Source organism: Musca autumnalis, unplaced genomic scaffold, assembly GCF_047663935.1.
Source record: "Musca autumnalis isolate F117 unplaced genomic scaffold, ASM4766393v1 scaffold_1, whole genome shotgun sequence".
Taxonomy (NCBI): Eukaryota; Metazoa; Arthropoda; class Insecta; order Diptera; family Muscidae; genus Musca; species Musca autumnalis.
Window position 1 is genome coordinate 1,922,859 of NW_027411644.1, and position 16,245 is coordinate 1,939,103.

Genomic DNA, 16,245 nt, shown 5'->3' on the forward strand with positions numbered 1-16,245 from the left:
AAGTGCGTTAAAAATGCGCAATTGTGACGTTTTGAGATAGCTTCGCATTTGTTAAGTATTACGGCGTTATGAAACACAATACTTCAGACATTTGCAGTTATTTGCTAAGCATCTGACGATATGGAAGTCAGCCTACCTTGTGTTTATGAAATACAGTACATTCTGGATACTTGTAGCTGAACCAATTTTAAACCTCTTAATAATAAAGCGGCAAAATGATCGGCTTTCACCATAGGAACGTTCTCAGAAATTCTTTTTCTGTATGTATTATAAATTGCAAATAATTCCGTATATGTCTTATTCTAAATGTTCTGCTCTTATTAGTATTTCCTAAGGGGAGTACACACTATCATTCAAAACTGACAGTCAACGTACTTTTAGGACAATTTTCCGGCAAATAACAACTTTTATTTAGCTAAAAACCTTTGAAATACAATATATACGGTATTATTTAGAGATTACAAAAGAAATTTGTCAGTTAGTCTTTGATATTCACGAAATAGACCTTGATGACAGTCAGTTTTGCTTGTGTGTACAATACTTTAGACACCATGCATTGTAATATTGTACCTATTTTGACATTCAACACATTTGGTCTGTTCCAGTACTGCAAGAATCTACTAATTTTTACTATCTATTTGTTTCGATAACATAAAGGAAACAATGTTATCGTAGTAAAAAATAGTAGCTTCTTGCAGGTTCTGGAACAGAGCAATTTTTTATTGTTTCTGAATTTCAAGAGCTTCAGAAATTAAATTCTGTTGTGTTGTGTCCCCATACCTTTTTGTCTTGTTACATTCTCATTTATTATAAATTAATGCCGAAGTTGTTGTGCAAATGAAAATGCGATGTGCTGATCATTATGGTGAATTAGATGGAATCGACACCTTGGCAACAGATCTTCCCTTCCATATTCCAAATTAGAATAAAACAATATCGAGTCAAGTATAGAAGGAACGTTGACTCTCAACCTGACTCTGAAAGGGATGGTCCATGGTAATCTCTAATTTCTTTTGTAATTTATCCGACATACATATGGAATATAATAACTGCATTTAACCCACTTATTGCCATTGGTTGTTTAAACGCCACAAAAAATGGCGGAAATGGAAATAACGGAGACTTTAATATGAAATATTTACTCCATGCATTACGGACAATGCGACATGAACATACATACTAACAAATCAATGAAAACAACTATGTTACAAGAATCGAGAATGTACTGTTAAAAAAAAAAAAACAACAAAAAAGATATTTAAATTTTTCATTTAAAATGAGTTTAAATCATTTTGGTTTTTATTTTCCTTTTGTAATTGTTTGTCATTTGCTTTTCTTCTTTATCTTCTTCTTTGCGCAATAAATACTCTTTTTGTTTTCATTTCAATTCAGTTCTGTCGTCCTTATAAACTAAAATAACAACTTAGGAGTGTTTTTCTATCTGCTACAGTTTAAATTTACAGGATACGGTATAATAAGTACAAATACAAAAATTATTATTAATATAATAATAAAAAATGGTAATGTTCACAAAAATATGACTAACTAGATAACAGCATTGCCCGGCGACGTATGTTCGAGTCGGAGCACTTACATAGCCCAGCCGGAGCACATGCCCTATCAATAGGAAACAAACAAAAGTAAAACTAGTTCTCTTTTTTATATTTAGTATAGTACATTAACAATCACAATCGGTTGGTCGGAGAGGAGTCCATCTTTCCTCCACGAAAGTATAGTAAGGGGGCGCTGTGACCCGTTCTCGTGGCTGGAAAGGGGACATTTGAAGCTTAGGACTAAAACAATAACAGTGATAAAATAGATATCTTTGTTTATCTGTTTGAAGTTATTTGGACTAAGGTGTTATTGCTTCATCGTTTATAGTTTAGCTGTTGCTTTAAGGGGTTTTTGTTGGTGCCTTTGTGGCGAGGATCGATTTGTTTCTTTACATTTATAAGGTCGAAAGCTCGATTCAATATTTACAAATGGGTGGAGAATATTTCTCCGGTTGATATTTACACTTAGAGGTATGGCGTACAAACTAGGATTAGATGATACGTAGGATTCTTCTGAGAGGATAGAGGGATAGATAGCTTATATTCTAAATTTGACTATGTATTTGGATTAGAGTCTACTGAGTAAGAATGTGGTTGCCACATATACGAAATGTTGTTGTTCGCGGTGTCAGGTGTGATCTCACGCCTGCACCAGCTCGTTATTGTTCTGTGCCTGAGGTGCTCCGCTTGATGACGACGATGTATTCTCCAGATTGGACGTAATTGTAGAGGAGGCGCTGTTGTTGTTCGGACTAGATGCTTCGGTGGAGGGGTCGGTTGTTTGCGCTGATGACGTTAAAATGTTCAGCGCAGTCGAATTCTGGCCATTGCTGTTGTTGTTATTGTTCGATTTCCGTTTGTGCCATGAAAAACTTAGCGCATTCGCTAATTTGCTTGGTGGTTTCTGTGTAGGTGCTGGTGGCGCAGGAGGAATGGGCATTGCAATATCGTAATCATGGCGTCCAATTGATGAGGCAGGCGTATGATGACTGTAACCCGAATCGGAGCCGAAACTAGAGTCTCCATGTGCGTAGAGTGGCGATGAATTCTGGTATGTTTGCGAGGCAGGATGGTGATGTCTGTACCCGGAGGAGGACATGCTTCCAGAACTATATTCGGGCATGATGTAGGCAGGGTATGGTGCCATAGGCTGTGGAATACGGTTATTTGGCACGCTGCAGGACTCATAGTGGTAGTTTTGGTGATAGACAGGTTCTGTGTAGCCATATGCTGGCTCCAAACTATCTGGTGGGGCAATCATGCGCCCTCTTCTTCTATCCCCTGAACGTGGGTTGGTTCGGGCTCTCATAGAACTGGCCAAAAAGCCATTCGGAGCATTAGACGCATAATAATGCTGGGGATATCTACCACTACCGGGATATTGTATACGTTCGCGGAAAATTGTTGCGACGGCAGGGCCAGTGTGATTTTTCAATTGCGCATTAATGCGATTCCGACGATCCACTTCGCTTTCAATAGTGTTGTAAAAGTGGGGTGGAATATGCGCGGCCATATTTCTACTATTGCTCTGGTGGTGCATGTGATGTAGGCTGTGGTGATAGCTTTGTGCCTGTGGATGCAACTGGTGGGGATATCCTAAAGCCATCAGATTACTGCTATGGTCATACATGTGTTGCAGTGGGGTCAAATCTGTAACTTCTGCAGTGGATGCAGAAGTATTTAAGTCTTCGGTTGTTGTACTTCTTCTATCATTTCGTGACCTCACTCCACTTGCAGATGATCTTCTTCCCGTTGTTTGTCTTAGCATACCCGATACCACTGTTGCGGGTCCACTACTTCTGGTGGTCATAGAATTAACGTTTGTGTTGTTATTGTGTGAAGAACTAGAAGAAGCTGCGGTAGCCGTTGATGCATCCTGATTGGATGAATCCGAAGAGAGAACACTATTACGTTCAGGCATACTCGTCGAAGCGTTCGATGTTGTTGGTAATGTACTGGCTTCTGTGGTGTTGGGGCGTTCAGCCTGATTGATCATCGTTGCATTTAAAGTCTCGGCATTGTTGGGTTTGTTGAAGGAGCGCTCTCCTGGCAACGAGAGTTCGTCCTCAGCAAAATCATCATCGGAATTTAGTGGTGGTTCACTTTCGCCATCTGAATCACGATTAGTACCCAATTCTTCGTAGACATTATCGTTTGAGCGATAAGGATCTGGGCCGGGTGAATTTGTAACCAAGAACGGGGGTGATCTTGTCATGGGATATCCACTTGGATAATGAATGCTCTTAGTGTGCAACATCTGTAAGAGGAGAGAAGAAAGGAAACCAGTTAGAAAATTCAATCATTAAAGAATTTTGATTTTCAAATAAAATCTACTCTGTTTGGTCTAGTCAGAAATTTGATATTTTCTACGGACTTGTTTTCAAAATGTAATCCCATAACAAATGCCATAATGGCTTTAAAAAAGGATCATGACACCACACCGTTCCGTTTATTCTAACAAAACGCGTTTGTGTACGGGAAACAATTGCTTTGTTCCAGAACCTGCAAGAAGCTACTATTTTTTACTACGATAGCATTTTTCTCTTTATGTTATCGGAAAAAATAGTAAAAATTAGTAGATTCTTGCAGTTCTGGAACAGACCAAATATGATTTGTTTTGACTCAACTGACTGAAACTTAACACGCTGTTAATGAACATGACAGCTATGAGTTTCTCGGAGATGTGACATTTGGCAAGGTTTAAACAAATGAAAAAGCTTTGCCGAAAATCCAAATGCCATCCCCGAAACTAAAACGAATCTTCATATCCGTTGAGTTACCAAACAAAGGAATTGCTTGGTTAAATGGGGTTGTCATTGTACACATACATATAACCATTGACAGTGCGTACATGTGTATTTTCAAGTCCAAGAATTTTATAGGTAGAGGACAAAGGCAAAAATGATAATGTCGCATTGTTGTTTTGAAATGAAACTTACCTCAATGTTATGATGGTGCCGCATTACCAATGGTCTGTGGTGGCCTAAGTGAGCATCGGGATCCTCGTAGGTAACCGAATGACCTGCTGTCAGGGCTGTTAGAGCCCCCGTAATGTGAGGCCCCCGGTTGGGAGTTTTGCACGGCAGAAGATTTTGAACTTTTCGTTTGTTTCTGCAAAGAAAAGAAGAAAATAAAAACCATAAATTAATACTCTATTTGAGAATGTTAAGGGATAGTCGCCAAATCATTGCAGGCGATACAACACACATTTCCCTTTCCCCACCGCAACTCAGAGTAAAACAAATGACAAATCGATTTTATATTTGCTAAGCAATTTAAAGTCGCAGCCTAGTCTTGTAATATTGGTGTAAACAGAACGATTTACATTTGCCAACCAAAGAACAACAACAAGGAATTTTAAATGAACGTTACCAACATCAACTTCTCACACCAGCCCACAAAGAAGTCTGACTGCAAACAAGCGTTTCAAATGAACACATGTTGCTGCTAAAGAAGATTTCAAGTTGAAGTCACCGCCTGCCTTCTTCGCCTTGTTTTGGGTGACTTTGGATTCAGGGCGAACGACAATGTTTATGAAATATTAACTTGACAAAATGGTAATGTCCTGACGCTGTCTCCCTCCAACACAAATACAGACAAATATGTTTGAATTACTTCTTCATGTTTTATTTGAAATGCCTTTTGCCCCTTCAATTTGAACTTATATGACAAATCAGTCACTCATTCAAATCGGGACCTGGTTCATGTTTTATTTGAGAGTTTGAAATTGATGGGTATTTTGTATGCGGCAATTAGACATACATAAGAATGTTTGTTAGGATTATAGAGAAAAGGAAACCTTCCTCCCGTTGCTCTGTATCAAAAGTTGTATTTCCCATACAAAAACTTGGCAATCGCCATCTCAGTAGATGATGACTGGATTGATAACGCCCAGGGGTATAGTAAAATATGCCCAAATGTGAGTTTGGTTTTCAATAAAAGTTATTAATAAATTACAGATGCACGATTTTAGTGGTTTCAAATTACGTTGTTTGTTTCATCGCTTCAGGTCATTTATATTATTAATAACATGGTTAACATACATTTTTATGGCACTTTAACAATGCCATCAATTTAGAAATAGCCAAGTTCAAGTTTTTTTTACGTCCGCCCGTGCCTTCCGTCTGTCGCGTTGTTCGTTCGTCCATACTCTGCATTAGCATGAAGAGGTGGGTATTGTTGACAACTATGCTGAACATAATCACTGCCGCTACCTCTTCGTTGGCGACTTTGAACCGGGCTCTGCTCTTTACAAGCCTAAGCTGCTGGCAGCCCATTAGCATAAGTCGAAATGCAACATTGATTTTAAATCTCGGATCAGCCGGTATTAGAGCGGACTTGCGTGAGACTGTGTGTGTGTGCGTTCATATTATTAATTTTTGACTTTATGCTAATCATGGGCTTAGCGAAAGGAAATTGTAAATTATCCAGTCGGCCGAGTCGAATTCAATCAATTGACAGAATTTTCCGCAGGTTTGCTGCAGCTTTGTTGGAACTACTTGGAAATGCATGGCAACGACAATTCGAAATTCAAAATTAATAATACTGTTGCCAACATTATGAATAAATAAAATCAATTTCAAGCATTTGGGAGAAAAAACAATGGATGGATGGCCTTAGATATTGTCTGGCTGGGTAGGATGTTTACGGCAAAAGTGCCGAAATGAAAAAGAGTCTTTAAGGTTTTCTTATCCACTTTATTTTCTTTGTTTTTGTTCTTGTTGCGAAAGTTTTTTTGCCCTCCACGTTCTTGGAAGGCAGCAAAAACCACACACAGTATGTGCGTTTGTGTCGCATAAAGATTCATTCACATTGGCCGGCTGGATGGAGCAGGGAAGGGGAGGGCAGGGAGTCATAAGACCATTATCGTTTATAAGTCTATATAAACAACACAACAACAGTATCAAGAGCAATAACAAGATGAGAAGAAACAACAAGAAATCGGCTACTCATAAATAAAATTAAATGTTATTTTATTTATATGGTCTTATGTTAACAAGACATCTAAAAATGAATATGGCCTTAAGGTTGTGTATTTTGCGTGTAAAAGAAATATTACTATCATTTGCTTGTAGCTAACACACACGCAAGCAAACATTACACATACATCCATAAGAGGGTGGAAAGGAACTACCCAGAATCACTTCTGCTGTAGATGAAATCGCCACCCGCCGCAGATTGCTGGCCATTTTACCTTAATTTTTGAATTAATTTCATAAATGCAGCGACACGTCTCCCAGAAAGTATTTGCTCAAACACGACAATTGTCCTCGATTCGACGGCACACACAAACAATAAAAGGTGTCATGCAGTTCAGATGATACAGCTGGAGACAAACATCATACGTTGCTAACCCATATTAATTTATCAACTGGGCCGGCCACATACACATTTATTGTTTCCAAATTTAGCACTATTTGATGATTTGCTTGTTTATTTAACACAGAGCATTCAATGTGTGTTCATGTGAAAATACCTAAGCAAATACTTTCAGACATTAATATGGGGCATTGGCACATATAGGACGAACTAAGACAAGAACTATCCCGGCCTAAATATGGATATTTTTACTCTTATAAATATTCTTAGATAATACTTACTTCCAAACGAACAGTGATGAGATCAATACGACCAGAACTAGAAGCAGGGAGAATACAGCAATCATCGCTGACGTCTGCAGAGATTGGCTACTGTAGAGACTGGCATCGAGGATCTGCAAAGAAAGAAAGAGAAAAGTTCAAAAGTGTTATAAAAAATGAACACATCATAAAATGTATATTTCATTCAATATTTTGTGTTGGTTTGATCTTTTCTTTGTCAACGGCAAGATTTTCAACGCCAACGTGACCTTCTTGTGGACACACTTAGTCGAATGGTGTTGCAATCAAAGGTCACCAGGGAAAAGCCATAAATTTGTGTATGGAAATTTTAAAAGCATTACGATTTTCCAAAAAAAAAAAAAAACTAGAGAAACAGAAGCGTTTTCAGTGGTCACTGCACGAACAAATTGTACTTGGTTGTCCGTTGCGAGGGAAATTGATTTCATTTTTTTGAATTATTTAATGAAAGAAATTATTAATTTCCTAATACTTAATAAAATTGATTTATTCTGGTTGTTGAGATGTTATTGTTCCTGTGCCGTTAGAAATTGAAAATTTATTGTGTAAACACTAGTGACATACATTCAATGTCTTATCGCGTTACAATGAGACACTTATGACTACTGTAAAGTGGGGGAAATGCAAAGCCCTGACCCAATCCAGTGGTGGTAATTAATCATTTCAATCGGGAACGGGATCACAAATAAATATTTAATTTATTTATGGGACATATTACCGTGCATTTATTGCCCACGCCATATTGAGGAGACGGACAAACGAATCGACCAGCCGATAACAATTAATCGATCATATACGCCCGCCGTAACTATCGGTAACACAATTAACAACACAAAAAAGGGGCAGACAGAGAGGATGGGGTTTCTCGTTTATGGAACAATGGCTACTTGTTTTGGCTTTTGGTAAACATGATCCCATTTCGCGTCATACTTATGTAGCTCTGCTTATCTTTGGGCCAAGGCAAACATGCCAAGTGTTGGCTGCAGCGTTACAAAGCACGATTACAAAAGGCCTACTTTATGTTGCATACCGACGTCGAATGGAACATTTCAATTGTTTTGTCAATAAACCATTTTTGTCGTTTTGTTTGTCTTCGGATGTTATCGCTGGCTGAGCACATGGTTGAGCCCTTTTTTGCCGTAGACTACCGTTGGAAAATTGGATTTCACCACTGAATTGTATCTCGACTTTAAATCTAAATCGAAAGGGTATCCCAAGTGTTCTAACAGTATTCTCAGGGTAATAAATCAAAAGTTCATTGAACACGGCAACACTTTCATTGAACTTTAACTAAAGTGTTGCTGCAAATTGCTAAACTTGATGGCGGTACTTTTAATGTCAGTCATAAATGAGAAATGACATTTGGGACTTTGTTCTCTTTAATTTCTTTAAGGGAAAATTGAGGACTGAAACAGGACTTTTTTAATCCTTTTACGAGCAACTTCAATCATTGGTAATGAAAAAAACGGTTGGATGTTTTCCTAAACTGCGTTTACTCTCTCCCTCTCCCTATGTATAGTAGTCTACACCTTCTCACGTCATTGAAAAAACAAAGAAAATATATAAAAGGACATCAAATCCTCGGCAAAGGGATATAAAAAGTTATTGGTTATTAGTTGGAATTGTGATTCGAAAGTGTTTTTTGTGAGTTGGAATGCTCCAGGGGATGTGAACATTATTTTGTTTTAAAATCCCCACCGGTATTACACAAATCAAAAATAAGCATTATGAAATGATTTTCAATGACTTCCTGTTTGCGTTTGGTATTTGCAAAAAAATTTACATATGTAAATGTATGCATATGAGAATGTCAGCTTGGGTATAGCGATCCATAAGTGTCGCCCAAGACATGGCAATTTGTTGGCTTTTCTTTTTTGTTTTATTCATCTAAACCGAACCTAAATAAACAAAAGGCTAGGGGCTAGGCCAAATTATGTAGACCACGTTCAAAGGAATCTTTAGCAGATGTTGCTTTTGTGTGTGTGTGTGTAGGTCATTGTATCGTTGTCGTTGACTCTTGATGTGCAAAAGAAATGATTTTTGCCAAACTTTTTGACAACTCAACTCAAAGATTTATTAACGTTTTTCGAGGGCTTTATAGTTGTTGTCTTCGAAAATTGTCATGACAAATATTAGTTAATATGACAGCTGTCACACTTCAAATGAGAGGCCAAGATTTATGGGCGAATGGAAAATAAGAAAAGAATTGGCCCTCGGCTCATCCAACACACTTGCCTTGGAAGGTAATTAGAACAGATGTGCTGGTGATTACCCGTATCTGTGGCACAATTTCAGCGGTTGTACCCCTTGACACAAAATATTGATGTAATTGAACGTTGGCTATTACAACGAACGCCTAACGCTTCTAAAGCAAATTAATTGTTACAGTAGAAATTAAACAACTTACCGGTATGGCTTCGCACATATCGTTGTCCCAGGCTTGTTGAGCTCTTAATGCCATCTCCTCTTCGTTGCAATTGACCGAGGCCTCGTACACCGCCATGGATGGTGGTCTTGGTGGTGGTGGTATCATGAATTTTGGCGGTGGGCCGAGAGCACCACCACACTCGCTGCATTCAATGATATCGTCAAACATTTTCCACATTTGTGAATAAACTTAAGCGATTGATGTTTGGCGGGCAAAAACCGAAATGTGTTCGCAGAAACACAAGAAAATTAAAATGTAATTGGAAACAAAAAAAGAAAAAAAAACTCGGAAATAATGCTCCTTAATGTCTTGTCATATTTTGCACATTTTTAGTTGGCTGCGTGTCCAAGCTGAAAAGAGAAAAATAGAGAATGTTAGCATATGAAGGTGTTTTCAAAACCAGCTGTTTCTTCTAATCTATGAAGGAATTGCATGTTCTTTTGTCCGAACATGACCATGGTCATGGACGTACAAAGAAGAGCAATATCCTTTGTCCACACTGTCGCCAATGCACATATTTGCCTTCATTTAAAAGAAATCCCTAACATATGCTAATTAAATCGACAATGCATGCCCATTTCTAAACAAGGAACTTAATATCCACCCCGGGACGTACAAATCAACCCCCATGTCTTTTTTCATTTATTATTTATTGCTCTTTGGCGAAGCAATAATAAAAATTGGTTACTTAATCAATTGACAAAAAAATTGCCACCGCCCGTTCAAATTTGTTTCCTTCAAGGCAACATATGGTCGGTCGTTTGGCGTCAGGATCTTTGACTTTTACTGACGCTCATCGAAATGTTGTACAAAATTCATGCTTCGTGCATTGGCTGGTATTTGGAGATTAAGAAATGATATTTTGTAATCATCTTTAAATAAACACCAGACAAAGCAAATACCCAACTGACTGGCTAAACATCGTCATATACCTCAGACACTGTATCCAAGACTCAAATAAGAAATAAATGGAAATATGAATGTGTTTTTCTATCTTTCTCTGGGAAACCAACATAAATAAAGACATATTTTTCTTATAAACAAATCAAAATATCCGCTGCAAATGTGTGTGTGTGTGTTTGTGTACAATGACAAACATCTAAATGGAGCAGCCCATTTCAAAAAAAGAAAATGAAAGAAGAAGTCGGCACAGCATACGAATCGATTTGTTTTCAGATTAAGTCATGATGATGAGCACATTATGTGACTTTAAGCTCCCTTAGGATACTTCAAAGCCACTCGTCGTACATACACAGACACACACTGGAATACCAACAAATATACCCGAGGACCCCAAGATTCTCAGGAATGAGCTACAAGTATTCAAGCCAGTCAGCCAGACAATGAATGGATACAGTGCCGGTTGTTGGCCCAAAATTAATCAATTCTAAAAGGTGTGCCAGGCTGGGATATCAAGATGTTGTGTGCTTAATAAACACTGCAGACAATGATGTTGGGATGGATGTAGGGAAGGAGGGTGGCATGTTGCTCGAACACAACGAAAGCACAAAAACGAATGAAAGATATCCAATTAGGTAATTGCCAAAGACATTTAAAAGTGAATCACTTGAACTTGAAGATGTTGGCATTATTTTTGGAAACGTTCTTTCAAGTGCAATTTCGAAGACATCTACGGATATTGTCGTCTTTCGTGCTATAGCGCTGAAAAAAGAAACCCACTCAAGAGCGCATCTGTCTTCGGATTCGCTTGCTCGATTCCCAATTAACGCTGCTTGTTTTGGCTACTCCTTACAATATTCGGCATGTCATAAATTGTTCCCACTTTAAACAAAGTGGCTTCGAGTTTAATTGTTCTTCGTCGTTGTCGAATCGATAGGAGATTCGAAACACCCCTTAGAAAAAAAGTAATGAAACAAATGTTGTTTTTCGCTACTTTACACAATTGATTAATTATGGACTTGGTCCCAAAAGAAATGCAACCACATCTCAATTACGATCTTGGGTGCGTTTAAGCGGTTGCTACCTGAGTCTACAATGGAATAATTGAAATGTTAATACGACGGTCTGGCTGGCTGGCTAACAGCAACCACTCGCAAAGAAAACAAAACGTATAATGTTCAAATTATTGCTTATACGTTAACAAAAGGAGGGTAACATAGCTGGGCGTTTCACCACAAAAGCACACACGCATATACCTTACAAGTATGATCTGGCTATTATTCGCATCAAGAGTCTTGACTTAAAGCCATTAGAGAATGTTTGCTTTTCAAATTCATTTTCATTCCACGAATTCAGGCGGCTTAAATCAATAAGCCCATTCCATTCAAATGTCCGAATCATTTTCTTTTGGATGCTTTTGAAAGGAAACGCGTTCCAGGTTCCCAGGCCATTGAATTCTCTACGTTTGCTAGCTGTTCAATTCAATTTTAATATTTTAATAAAGTCATAATTTTTATGTTTTTTATATGAATTCTTTGTCATTCCGATGCGAACAAGCCCTGCATACTAATGCTTCTCCACTAGGTTTTTTTTCGGCTCCAAAAAGGAAATTATGTTTAGATATGTTCTCGTAGATACGGGAAAGTATCTGTTACAAGCACGTCTCAATCGAACATAAACCTGTCCGTTGGTTCGTCCGTCTGTTTGTGTCTGAGACTCTACCTGTACGGGGGACAGACATGTTACGGGACAAACAAACGTTATACCCCCAAAAGTGACTGTTTCAGAGCTTAGCGATTAACATCTACATGTACATATGTATGTATGGACTATGTATTTACATATGTACGTCCGAAATGAAAATGTTCGGTTTCATGATTTATACTCGAATAAATAAATAAATAAATAGTAGAATGGATAAAGTTGTGGCTTAAAATTAAAACACCCCAACCAACCACGTCAATTGGTGCTGCTTTAATGTGGCAGCTTCCTTTGCCTAACACATCTATTTGATAAAGACATTTCTCTAGAAATTCTAGTTAATATTGGGACTGGGTAGAGGTCCATGTATGTGTGTGTGTGTGTGATTATCACGGTGCAGTTGTGGATAAAAAAGTGAACACTTGTTGCTGTTTAAACTGGCATTGGAACGACAATTACTTGAACAAATTAACTTTGCTCTTAAGCATCTTCCTCCTCTTCTACTCAAGACCTCTGCAAACATCGGCAGTATTCTCTTTGGTGGAACAATATAACCGACGGCTTTTGTCGAGGTCTTTTTGTATGTAGGTGAAGTGCGTAAAAGCCATTCATTCCATTCACTTGTCATAATTAAAGTAAACATTCGGCAAAGTGTGCTTGCTTTGGAATACAAATGAAATGTCGGCTTTTATTTTGGTTAAATGCATCCACACAATAGGAGATGTGGTAATTCTGAAATAATATTTACTCTGGCAAACTGATATGCAAGATAAAAACCGCTCAACGTCTAAGTCAAATGTCTTAAGTGTGCCAGCGGATTTCGAAAGCCCAGTGCATACATATGTATATTATCCGGCGTAGTGTGTGCCTTAAATGCGATAAAAATGTGCAGCAGCAACAACAGTTTCAACATTGGATATGGAGAACTGTTTTTCAATCCTGCTAATACTTACTTTGGAAAGAGGGGCTAGGTAAACTTGAAATCCTCTGCTAACGGGAAAATGTAAAGTAATCCAAATGTTGAGTGTTCGAGGTGGGCTTTATTTATTTGGTTGTGTTATGAATATTGCTTTTGTTTCCGTATTATAACTATTTATTATAATTCTTCTTTTTCAAAATTTTCACTGTATTATTATCTCACTTTGATTTTTTGCATGCACATTTTTCTTTCCAAATATAAATTTCAATTTTTCTCAATAATCATTTGTTTGTTTTTATTTTCAATACTTTTTTTCCGAAAAGATTTAATTTTGTATTTTGGTTATTGTAATCCGTTTCGGTCGTGTTATTTTGTTTATTTTAAATTTTCTCATTTATGTTTCACGTTGTAAATGTTTATTCGAAATATGAACGGAATCAGCGCGTCTATACGTCTTCATCCGACGACTTGCAGTCAGTAACTGTTTGATAAACGTTCACCAAGTGAGAGTCATACAAACGACTGAATTTCCTAGCTGCTCTGTGTGTCGTGTCGACAGAGTGCACGATGCTAGCTGAGTTGTGTGTGTGTATGTGTGTTTGAAATTGTATGTGTAAATGTTTTGTAGCATTGACTCTAAGAACAAACCCTCGTTTCTGTGTAAGACACAATGACTGGTATATTTGGCAAGGCCTATAACTAGGTAGGCCTGGATGTTGACATGTAAAAAGTACGGATAGTGCTCCTTTTATTTGTACTTGATCGATATTAAAATACCTCACTGTAGTTAATATGAGTAAGATATGAGGTTATCAATTTCCAGACAGAGATACTAGGAAAATATTCACTACCAAAGAATGAGTCCAGTCATGGTTGCAAAGTATTCCCTTTTTGGGGAAGTATGCCATATTGTCTATTCTTATTGTATCGAATTTTCACCAACTTATTCGACATGGTATTTAAATATGATATTTTTACTACACAGAGAACATTTTGCAACAATAATAAATGTACATATTATGCTCAGAGGTATTGAATAACTGTTTTCACATTACGTATTTTTTTCAAAAACTTATTTTTATCTATAGCTGGTATATAAAGCCTTTGTCAACAACGTTTCTTCTTTTTCACTACCTATAGACTTATACATATCGAAACTTTACCTCCTCAACCTGGTATATAAAAAAATAAATTTTTTCAGAAGAGATAAAAAAGATCCTTTTTTGATACATCCGGATTTAGGTAAAAGTGCAATTATTTGGGAATTAGATGTACTCAATTTTCTAATAATTGCATTTAAACATTTACCCAACCACCGATGTATCGAAAAATTAATCGTTTTATAGTTCTTCTGGGTGCCACCGTGGTTGCACGCTAAAGGTCGAGGGTTCGATTCCCCGGCCAGGCAACATCAAAAATTTTCAACGGTGGCAAAATACCCTCAGTAATTTTGCCGACATTTCCTGAGTATTTCAGCCATGTAAAACTTCTCTACAAGTGGTGTCTTAAGACACGCCGTTCGGACTCGGCGATAAACAGTAGGTCCCATATCATGGAGCTAATGTGAATCTGGGTGCACGCATTGATATGAGAAAAGTCTCCCTTGCCCCATCTGATGAAAAAATTGATTTTTAAGACACGATGTTTGGAAGTAAGGCTTCAATAGTTCAATAGCGTTTTTCCACAGTTCATTTCCATTCGCTTAAGCATAGAAAGATTTACTTTACATATCGTGACCTTCCGCAATTTTTGCTTATGTATGTATTTCTACTTGGACATAATCCTGATCAATTCAAATACATATTATATTGTAATTTTTATATAAACGTTTTTAATTATTCTGTTCTTCTACATTATTAACGGTTTAAAAATACTCTCAACACAATTTAGGCCATATTTCCTGAGTTTTCCGGCATATTCTATAAATAGGACTCAGCAATAAGCGGGTCCCATATGAAGAAAGTCTTGGGACTTTGTGAAAAACACTATCGTATGTCAAAGTATAATGGCAAAAATGTCCTGGACAGCCAATAGGAGGATGGTATTAGTAAAAAGTGAGTCTCAGATGAAGGAAGTCTCCTTGGAACTTTCTGAAAAAAAAACACTATAATGGTAAAAATTACCTGAACAGCCAATGGGGGATGGTATTAGTATTAGCATTTATAAAAACCTTAATTGAAGTAAATTTTTATGCAGGTGAAAAGTGGATTCGCCAGATCTAACGTGCTCCTGTCAGAGATATTGACAGCAAGCATACGAAATATATCTTTCCAGAAAATATCCTTAAATGTTCAGTTCATGCACTAATTGGTTGATTTGATCTGATCAGAATATTTTATTGATAAGCAAATACTTCATTTCCATATAAAGGACTACAAACTGGTTAAATAAGAATTCAAGGATGTTGAAGATCGTATAGTATGTAAATTGAAAATCGAAATAATATAGTTTGGCCACAAAATTAATGGGATTCCAGTCCGACCCTGTATTGGGGGTCATGACTAACATCCACATCGATCAATTATGTCCTGAAATTATGTTTATTCATAATATTAGTTTGGCTCCAAAGTAGAAGGCCTTCTTTAGAGGGAAATACGCTACTGGGGAAATACGGAACAAATACAAAAATATTTTGTTTGGGAGTGCTATACATTATAAATGTTCAAACAGGAAAACTCACACACACATCCATGCATTTATCCTGTTTGGTCTTTCTGGCAGGTAGACGTGTTTACTAAAATCAGGGAATCCTACTCACTAGTGAATTCTGAATGAACTGTGTGTGAGAACTAACATTGACTCTCGGAGAGTGTTTCCTCACTAATACCAACGAGAGCGGACAGTGAGCACGAAGAGAGGACTACAAACGACGGAGATTTTATTAATATAATTGAGTTGTCTGATGTCTGGTACATGTTGTTGGTTTCATCCATGAATGACTGTTGTATAGTTTACTAGATTGTCTGGTAGGCACTGAGTATGAATGTTTGTTCGAAAGTGTATGTATGCTTATAAAAGTATTAAGGGATATAAAAAGATAATTTCTTGTGGTTTGTTTTTTTTTGTACCTTTGTGATGCATGGTCACGGTAAATGGTAGTCATAGATTCAGTGAGAGTCTTGTATT

General features: G+C 37.3%; 1 protein-coding gene across 1 annotated transcript; it reads right to left on the minus strand.

The window, feature by feature from the left end:
- Positions 1-1,257: 1,257 nt before the first annotated feature.
- pxb (putative Hedgehog signaling attenuator pxb) lies at positions 1,258-13,642 on the minus strand. Its single transcript, XM_073986796.1, has 5 exons — positions 13,154-13,642; positions 9,579-9,949; positions 7,154-7,266; positions 4,493-4,664; positions 1,258-3,810 (listed from the first exon to the last, which is right to left on the minus strand). Exons 2-5 carry the CDS (start codon positions 9,774-9,776, stop codon positions 2,194-2,196), a joined length of 2,100 nt encoding a protein of 699 aa, XP_073842897.1. The 5' UTR covers positions 9,777-9,949; positions 13,154-13,642; the 3' UTR covers positions 1,258-2,193.
- Between the last annotated feature and the right edge of the window lie 2,603 nt (positions 13,643-16,245).

Bases quoted from the DNA above. Each gene is read 5' to 3' on its own strand.
- pxb (XM_073986796.1), bottom strand. From the start codon at position 9,776: ATGTGGAAAATGTTTGACGATATCATTGAATGCAGCGAGTGTGGTGGT. The intron at 7,267-9,578 runs GTAAGTTGTTTA...CTTTCTTTGCAG, and splicing joins ATATGTGCGAAGCCATACCG to ATCCTCGATGCCAGTCTCTA. The intron at 3,811-4,492 runs GTAAGTTTCATT...CTCCTCTTACAG, and splicing joins GGCACCATCATAACATTGAG to ATGTTGCACACTAAGAGCAT.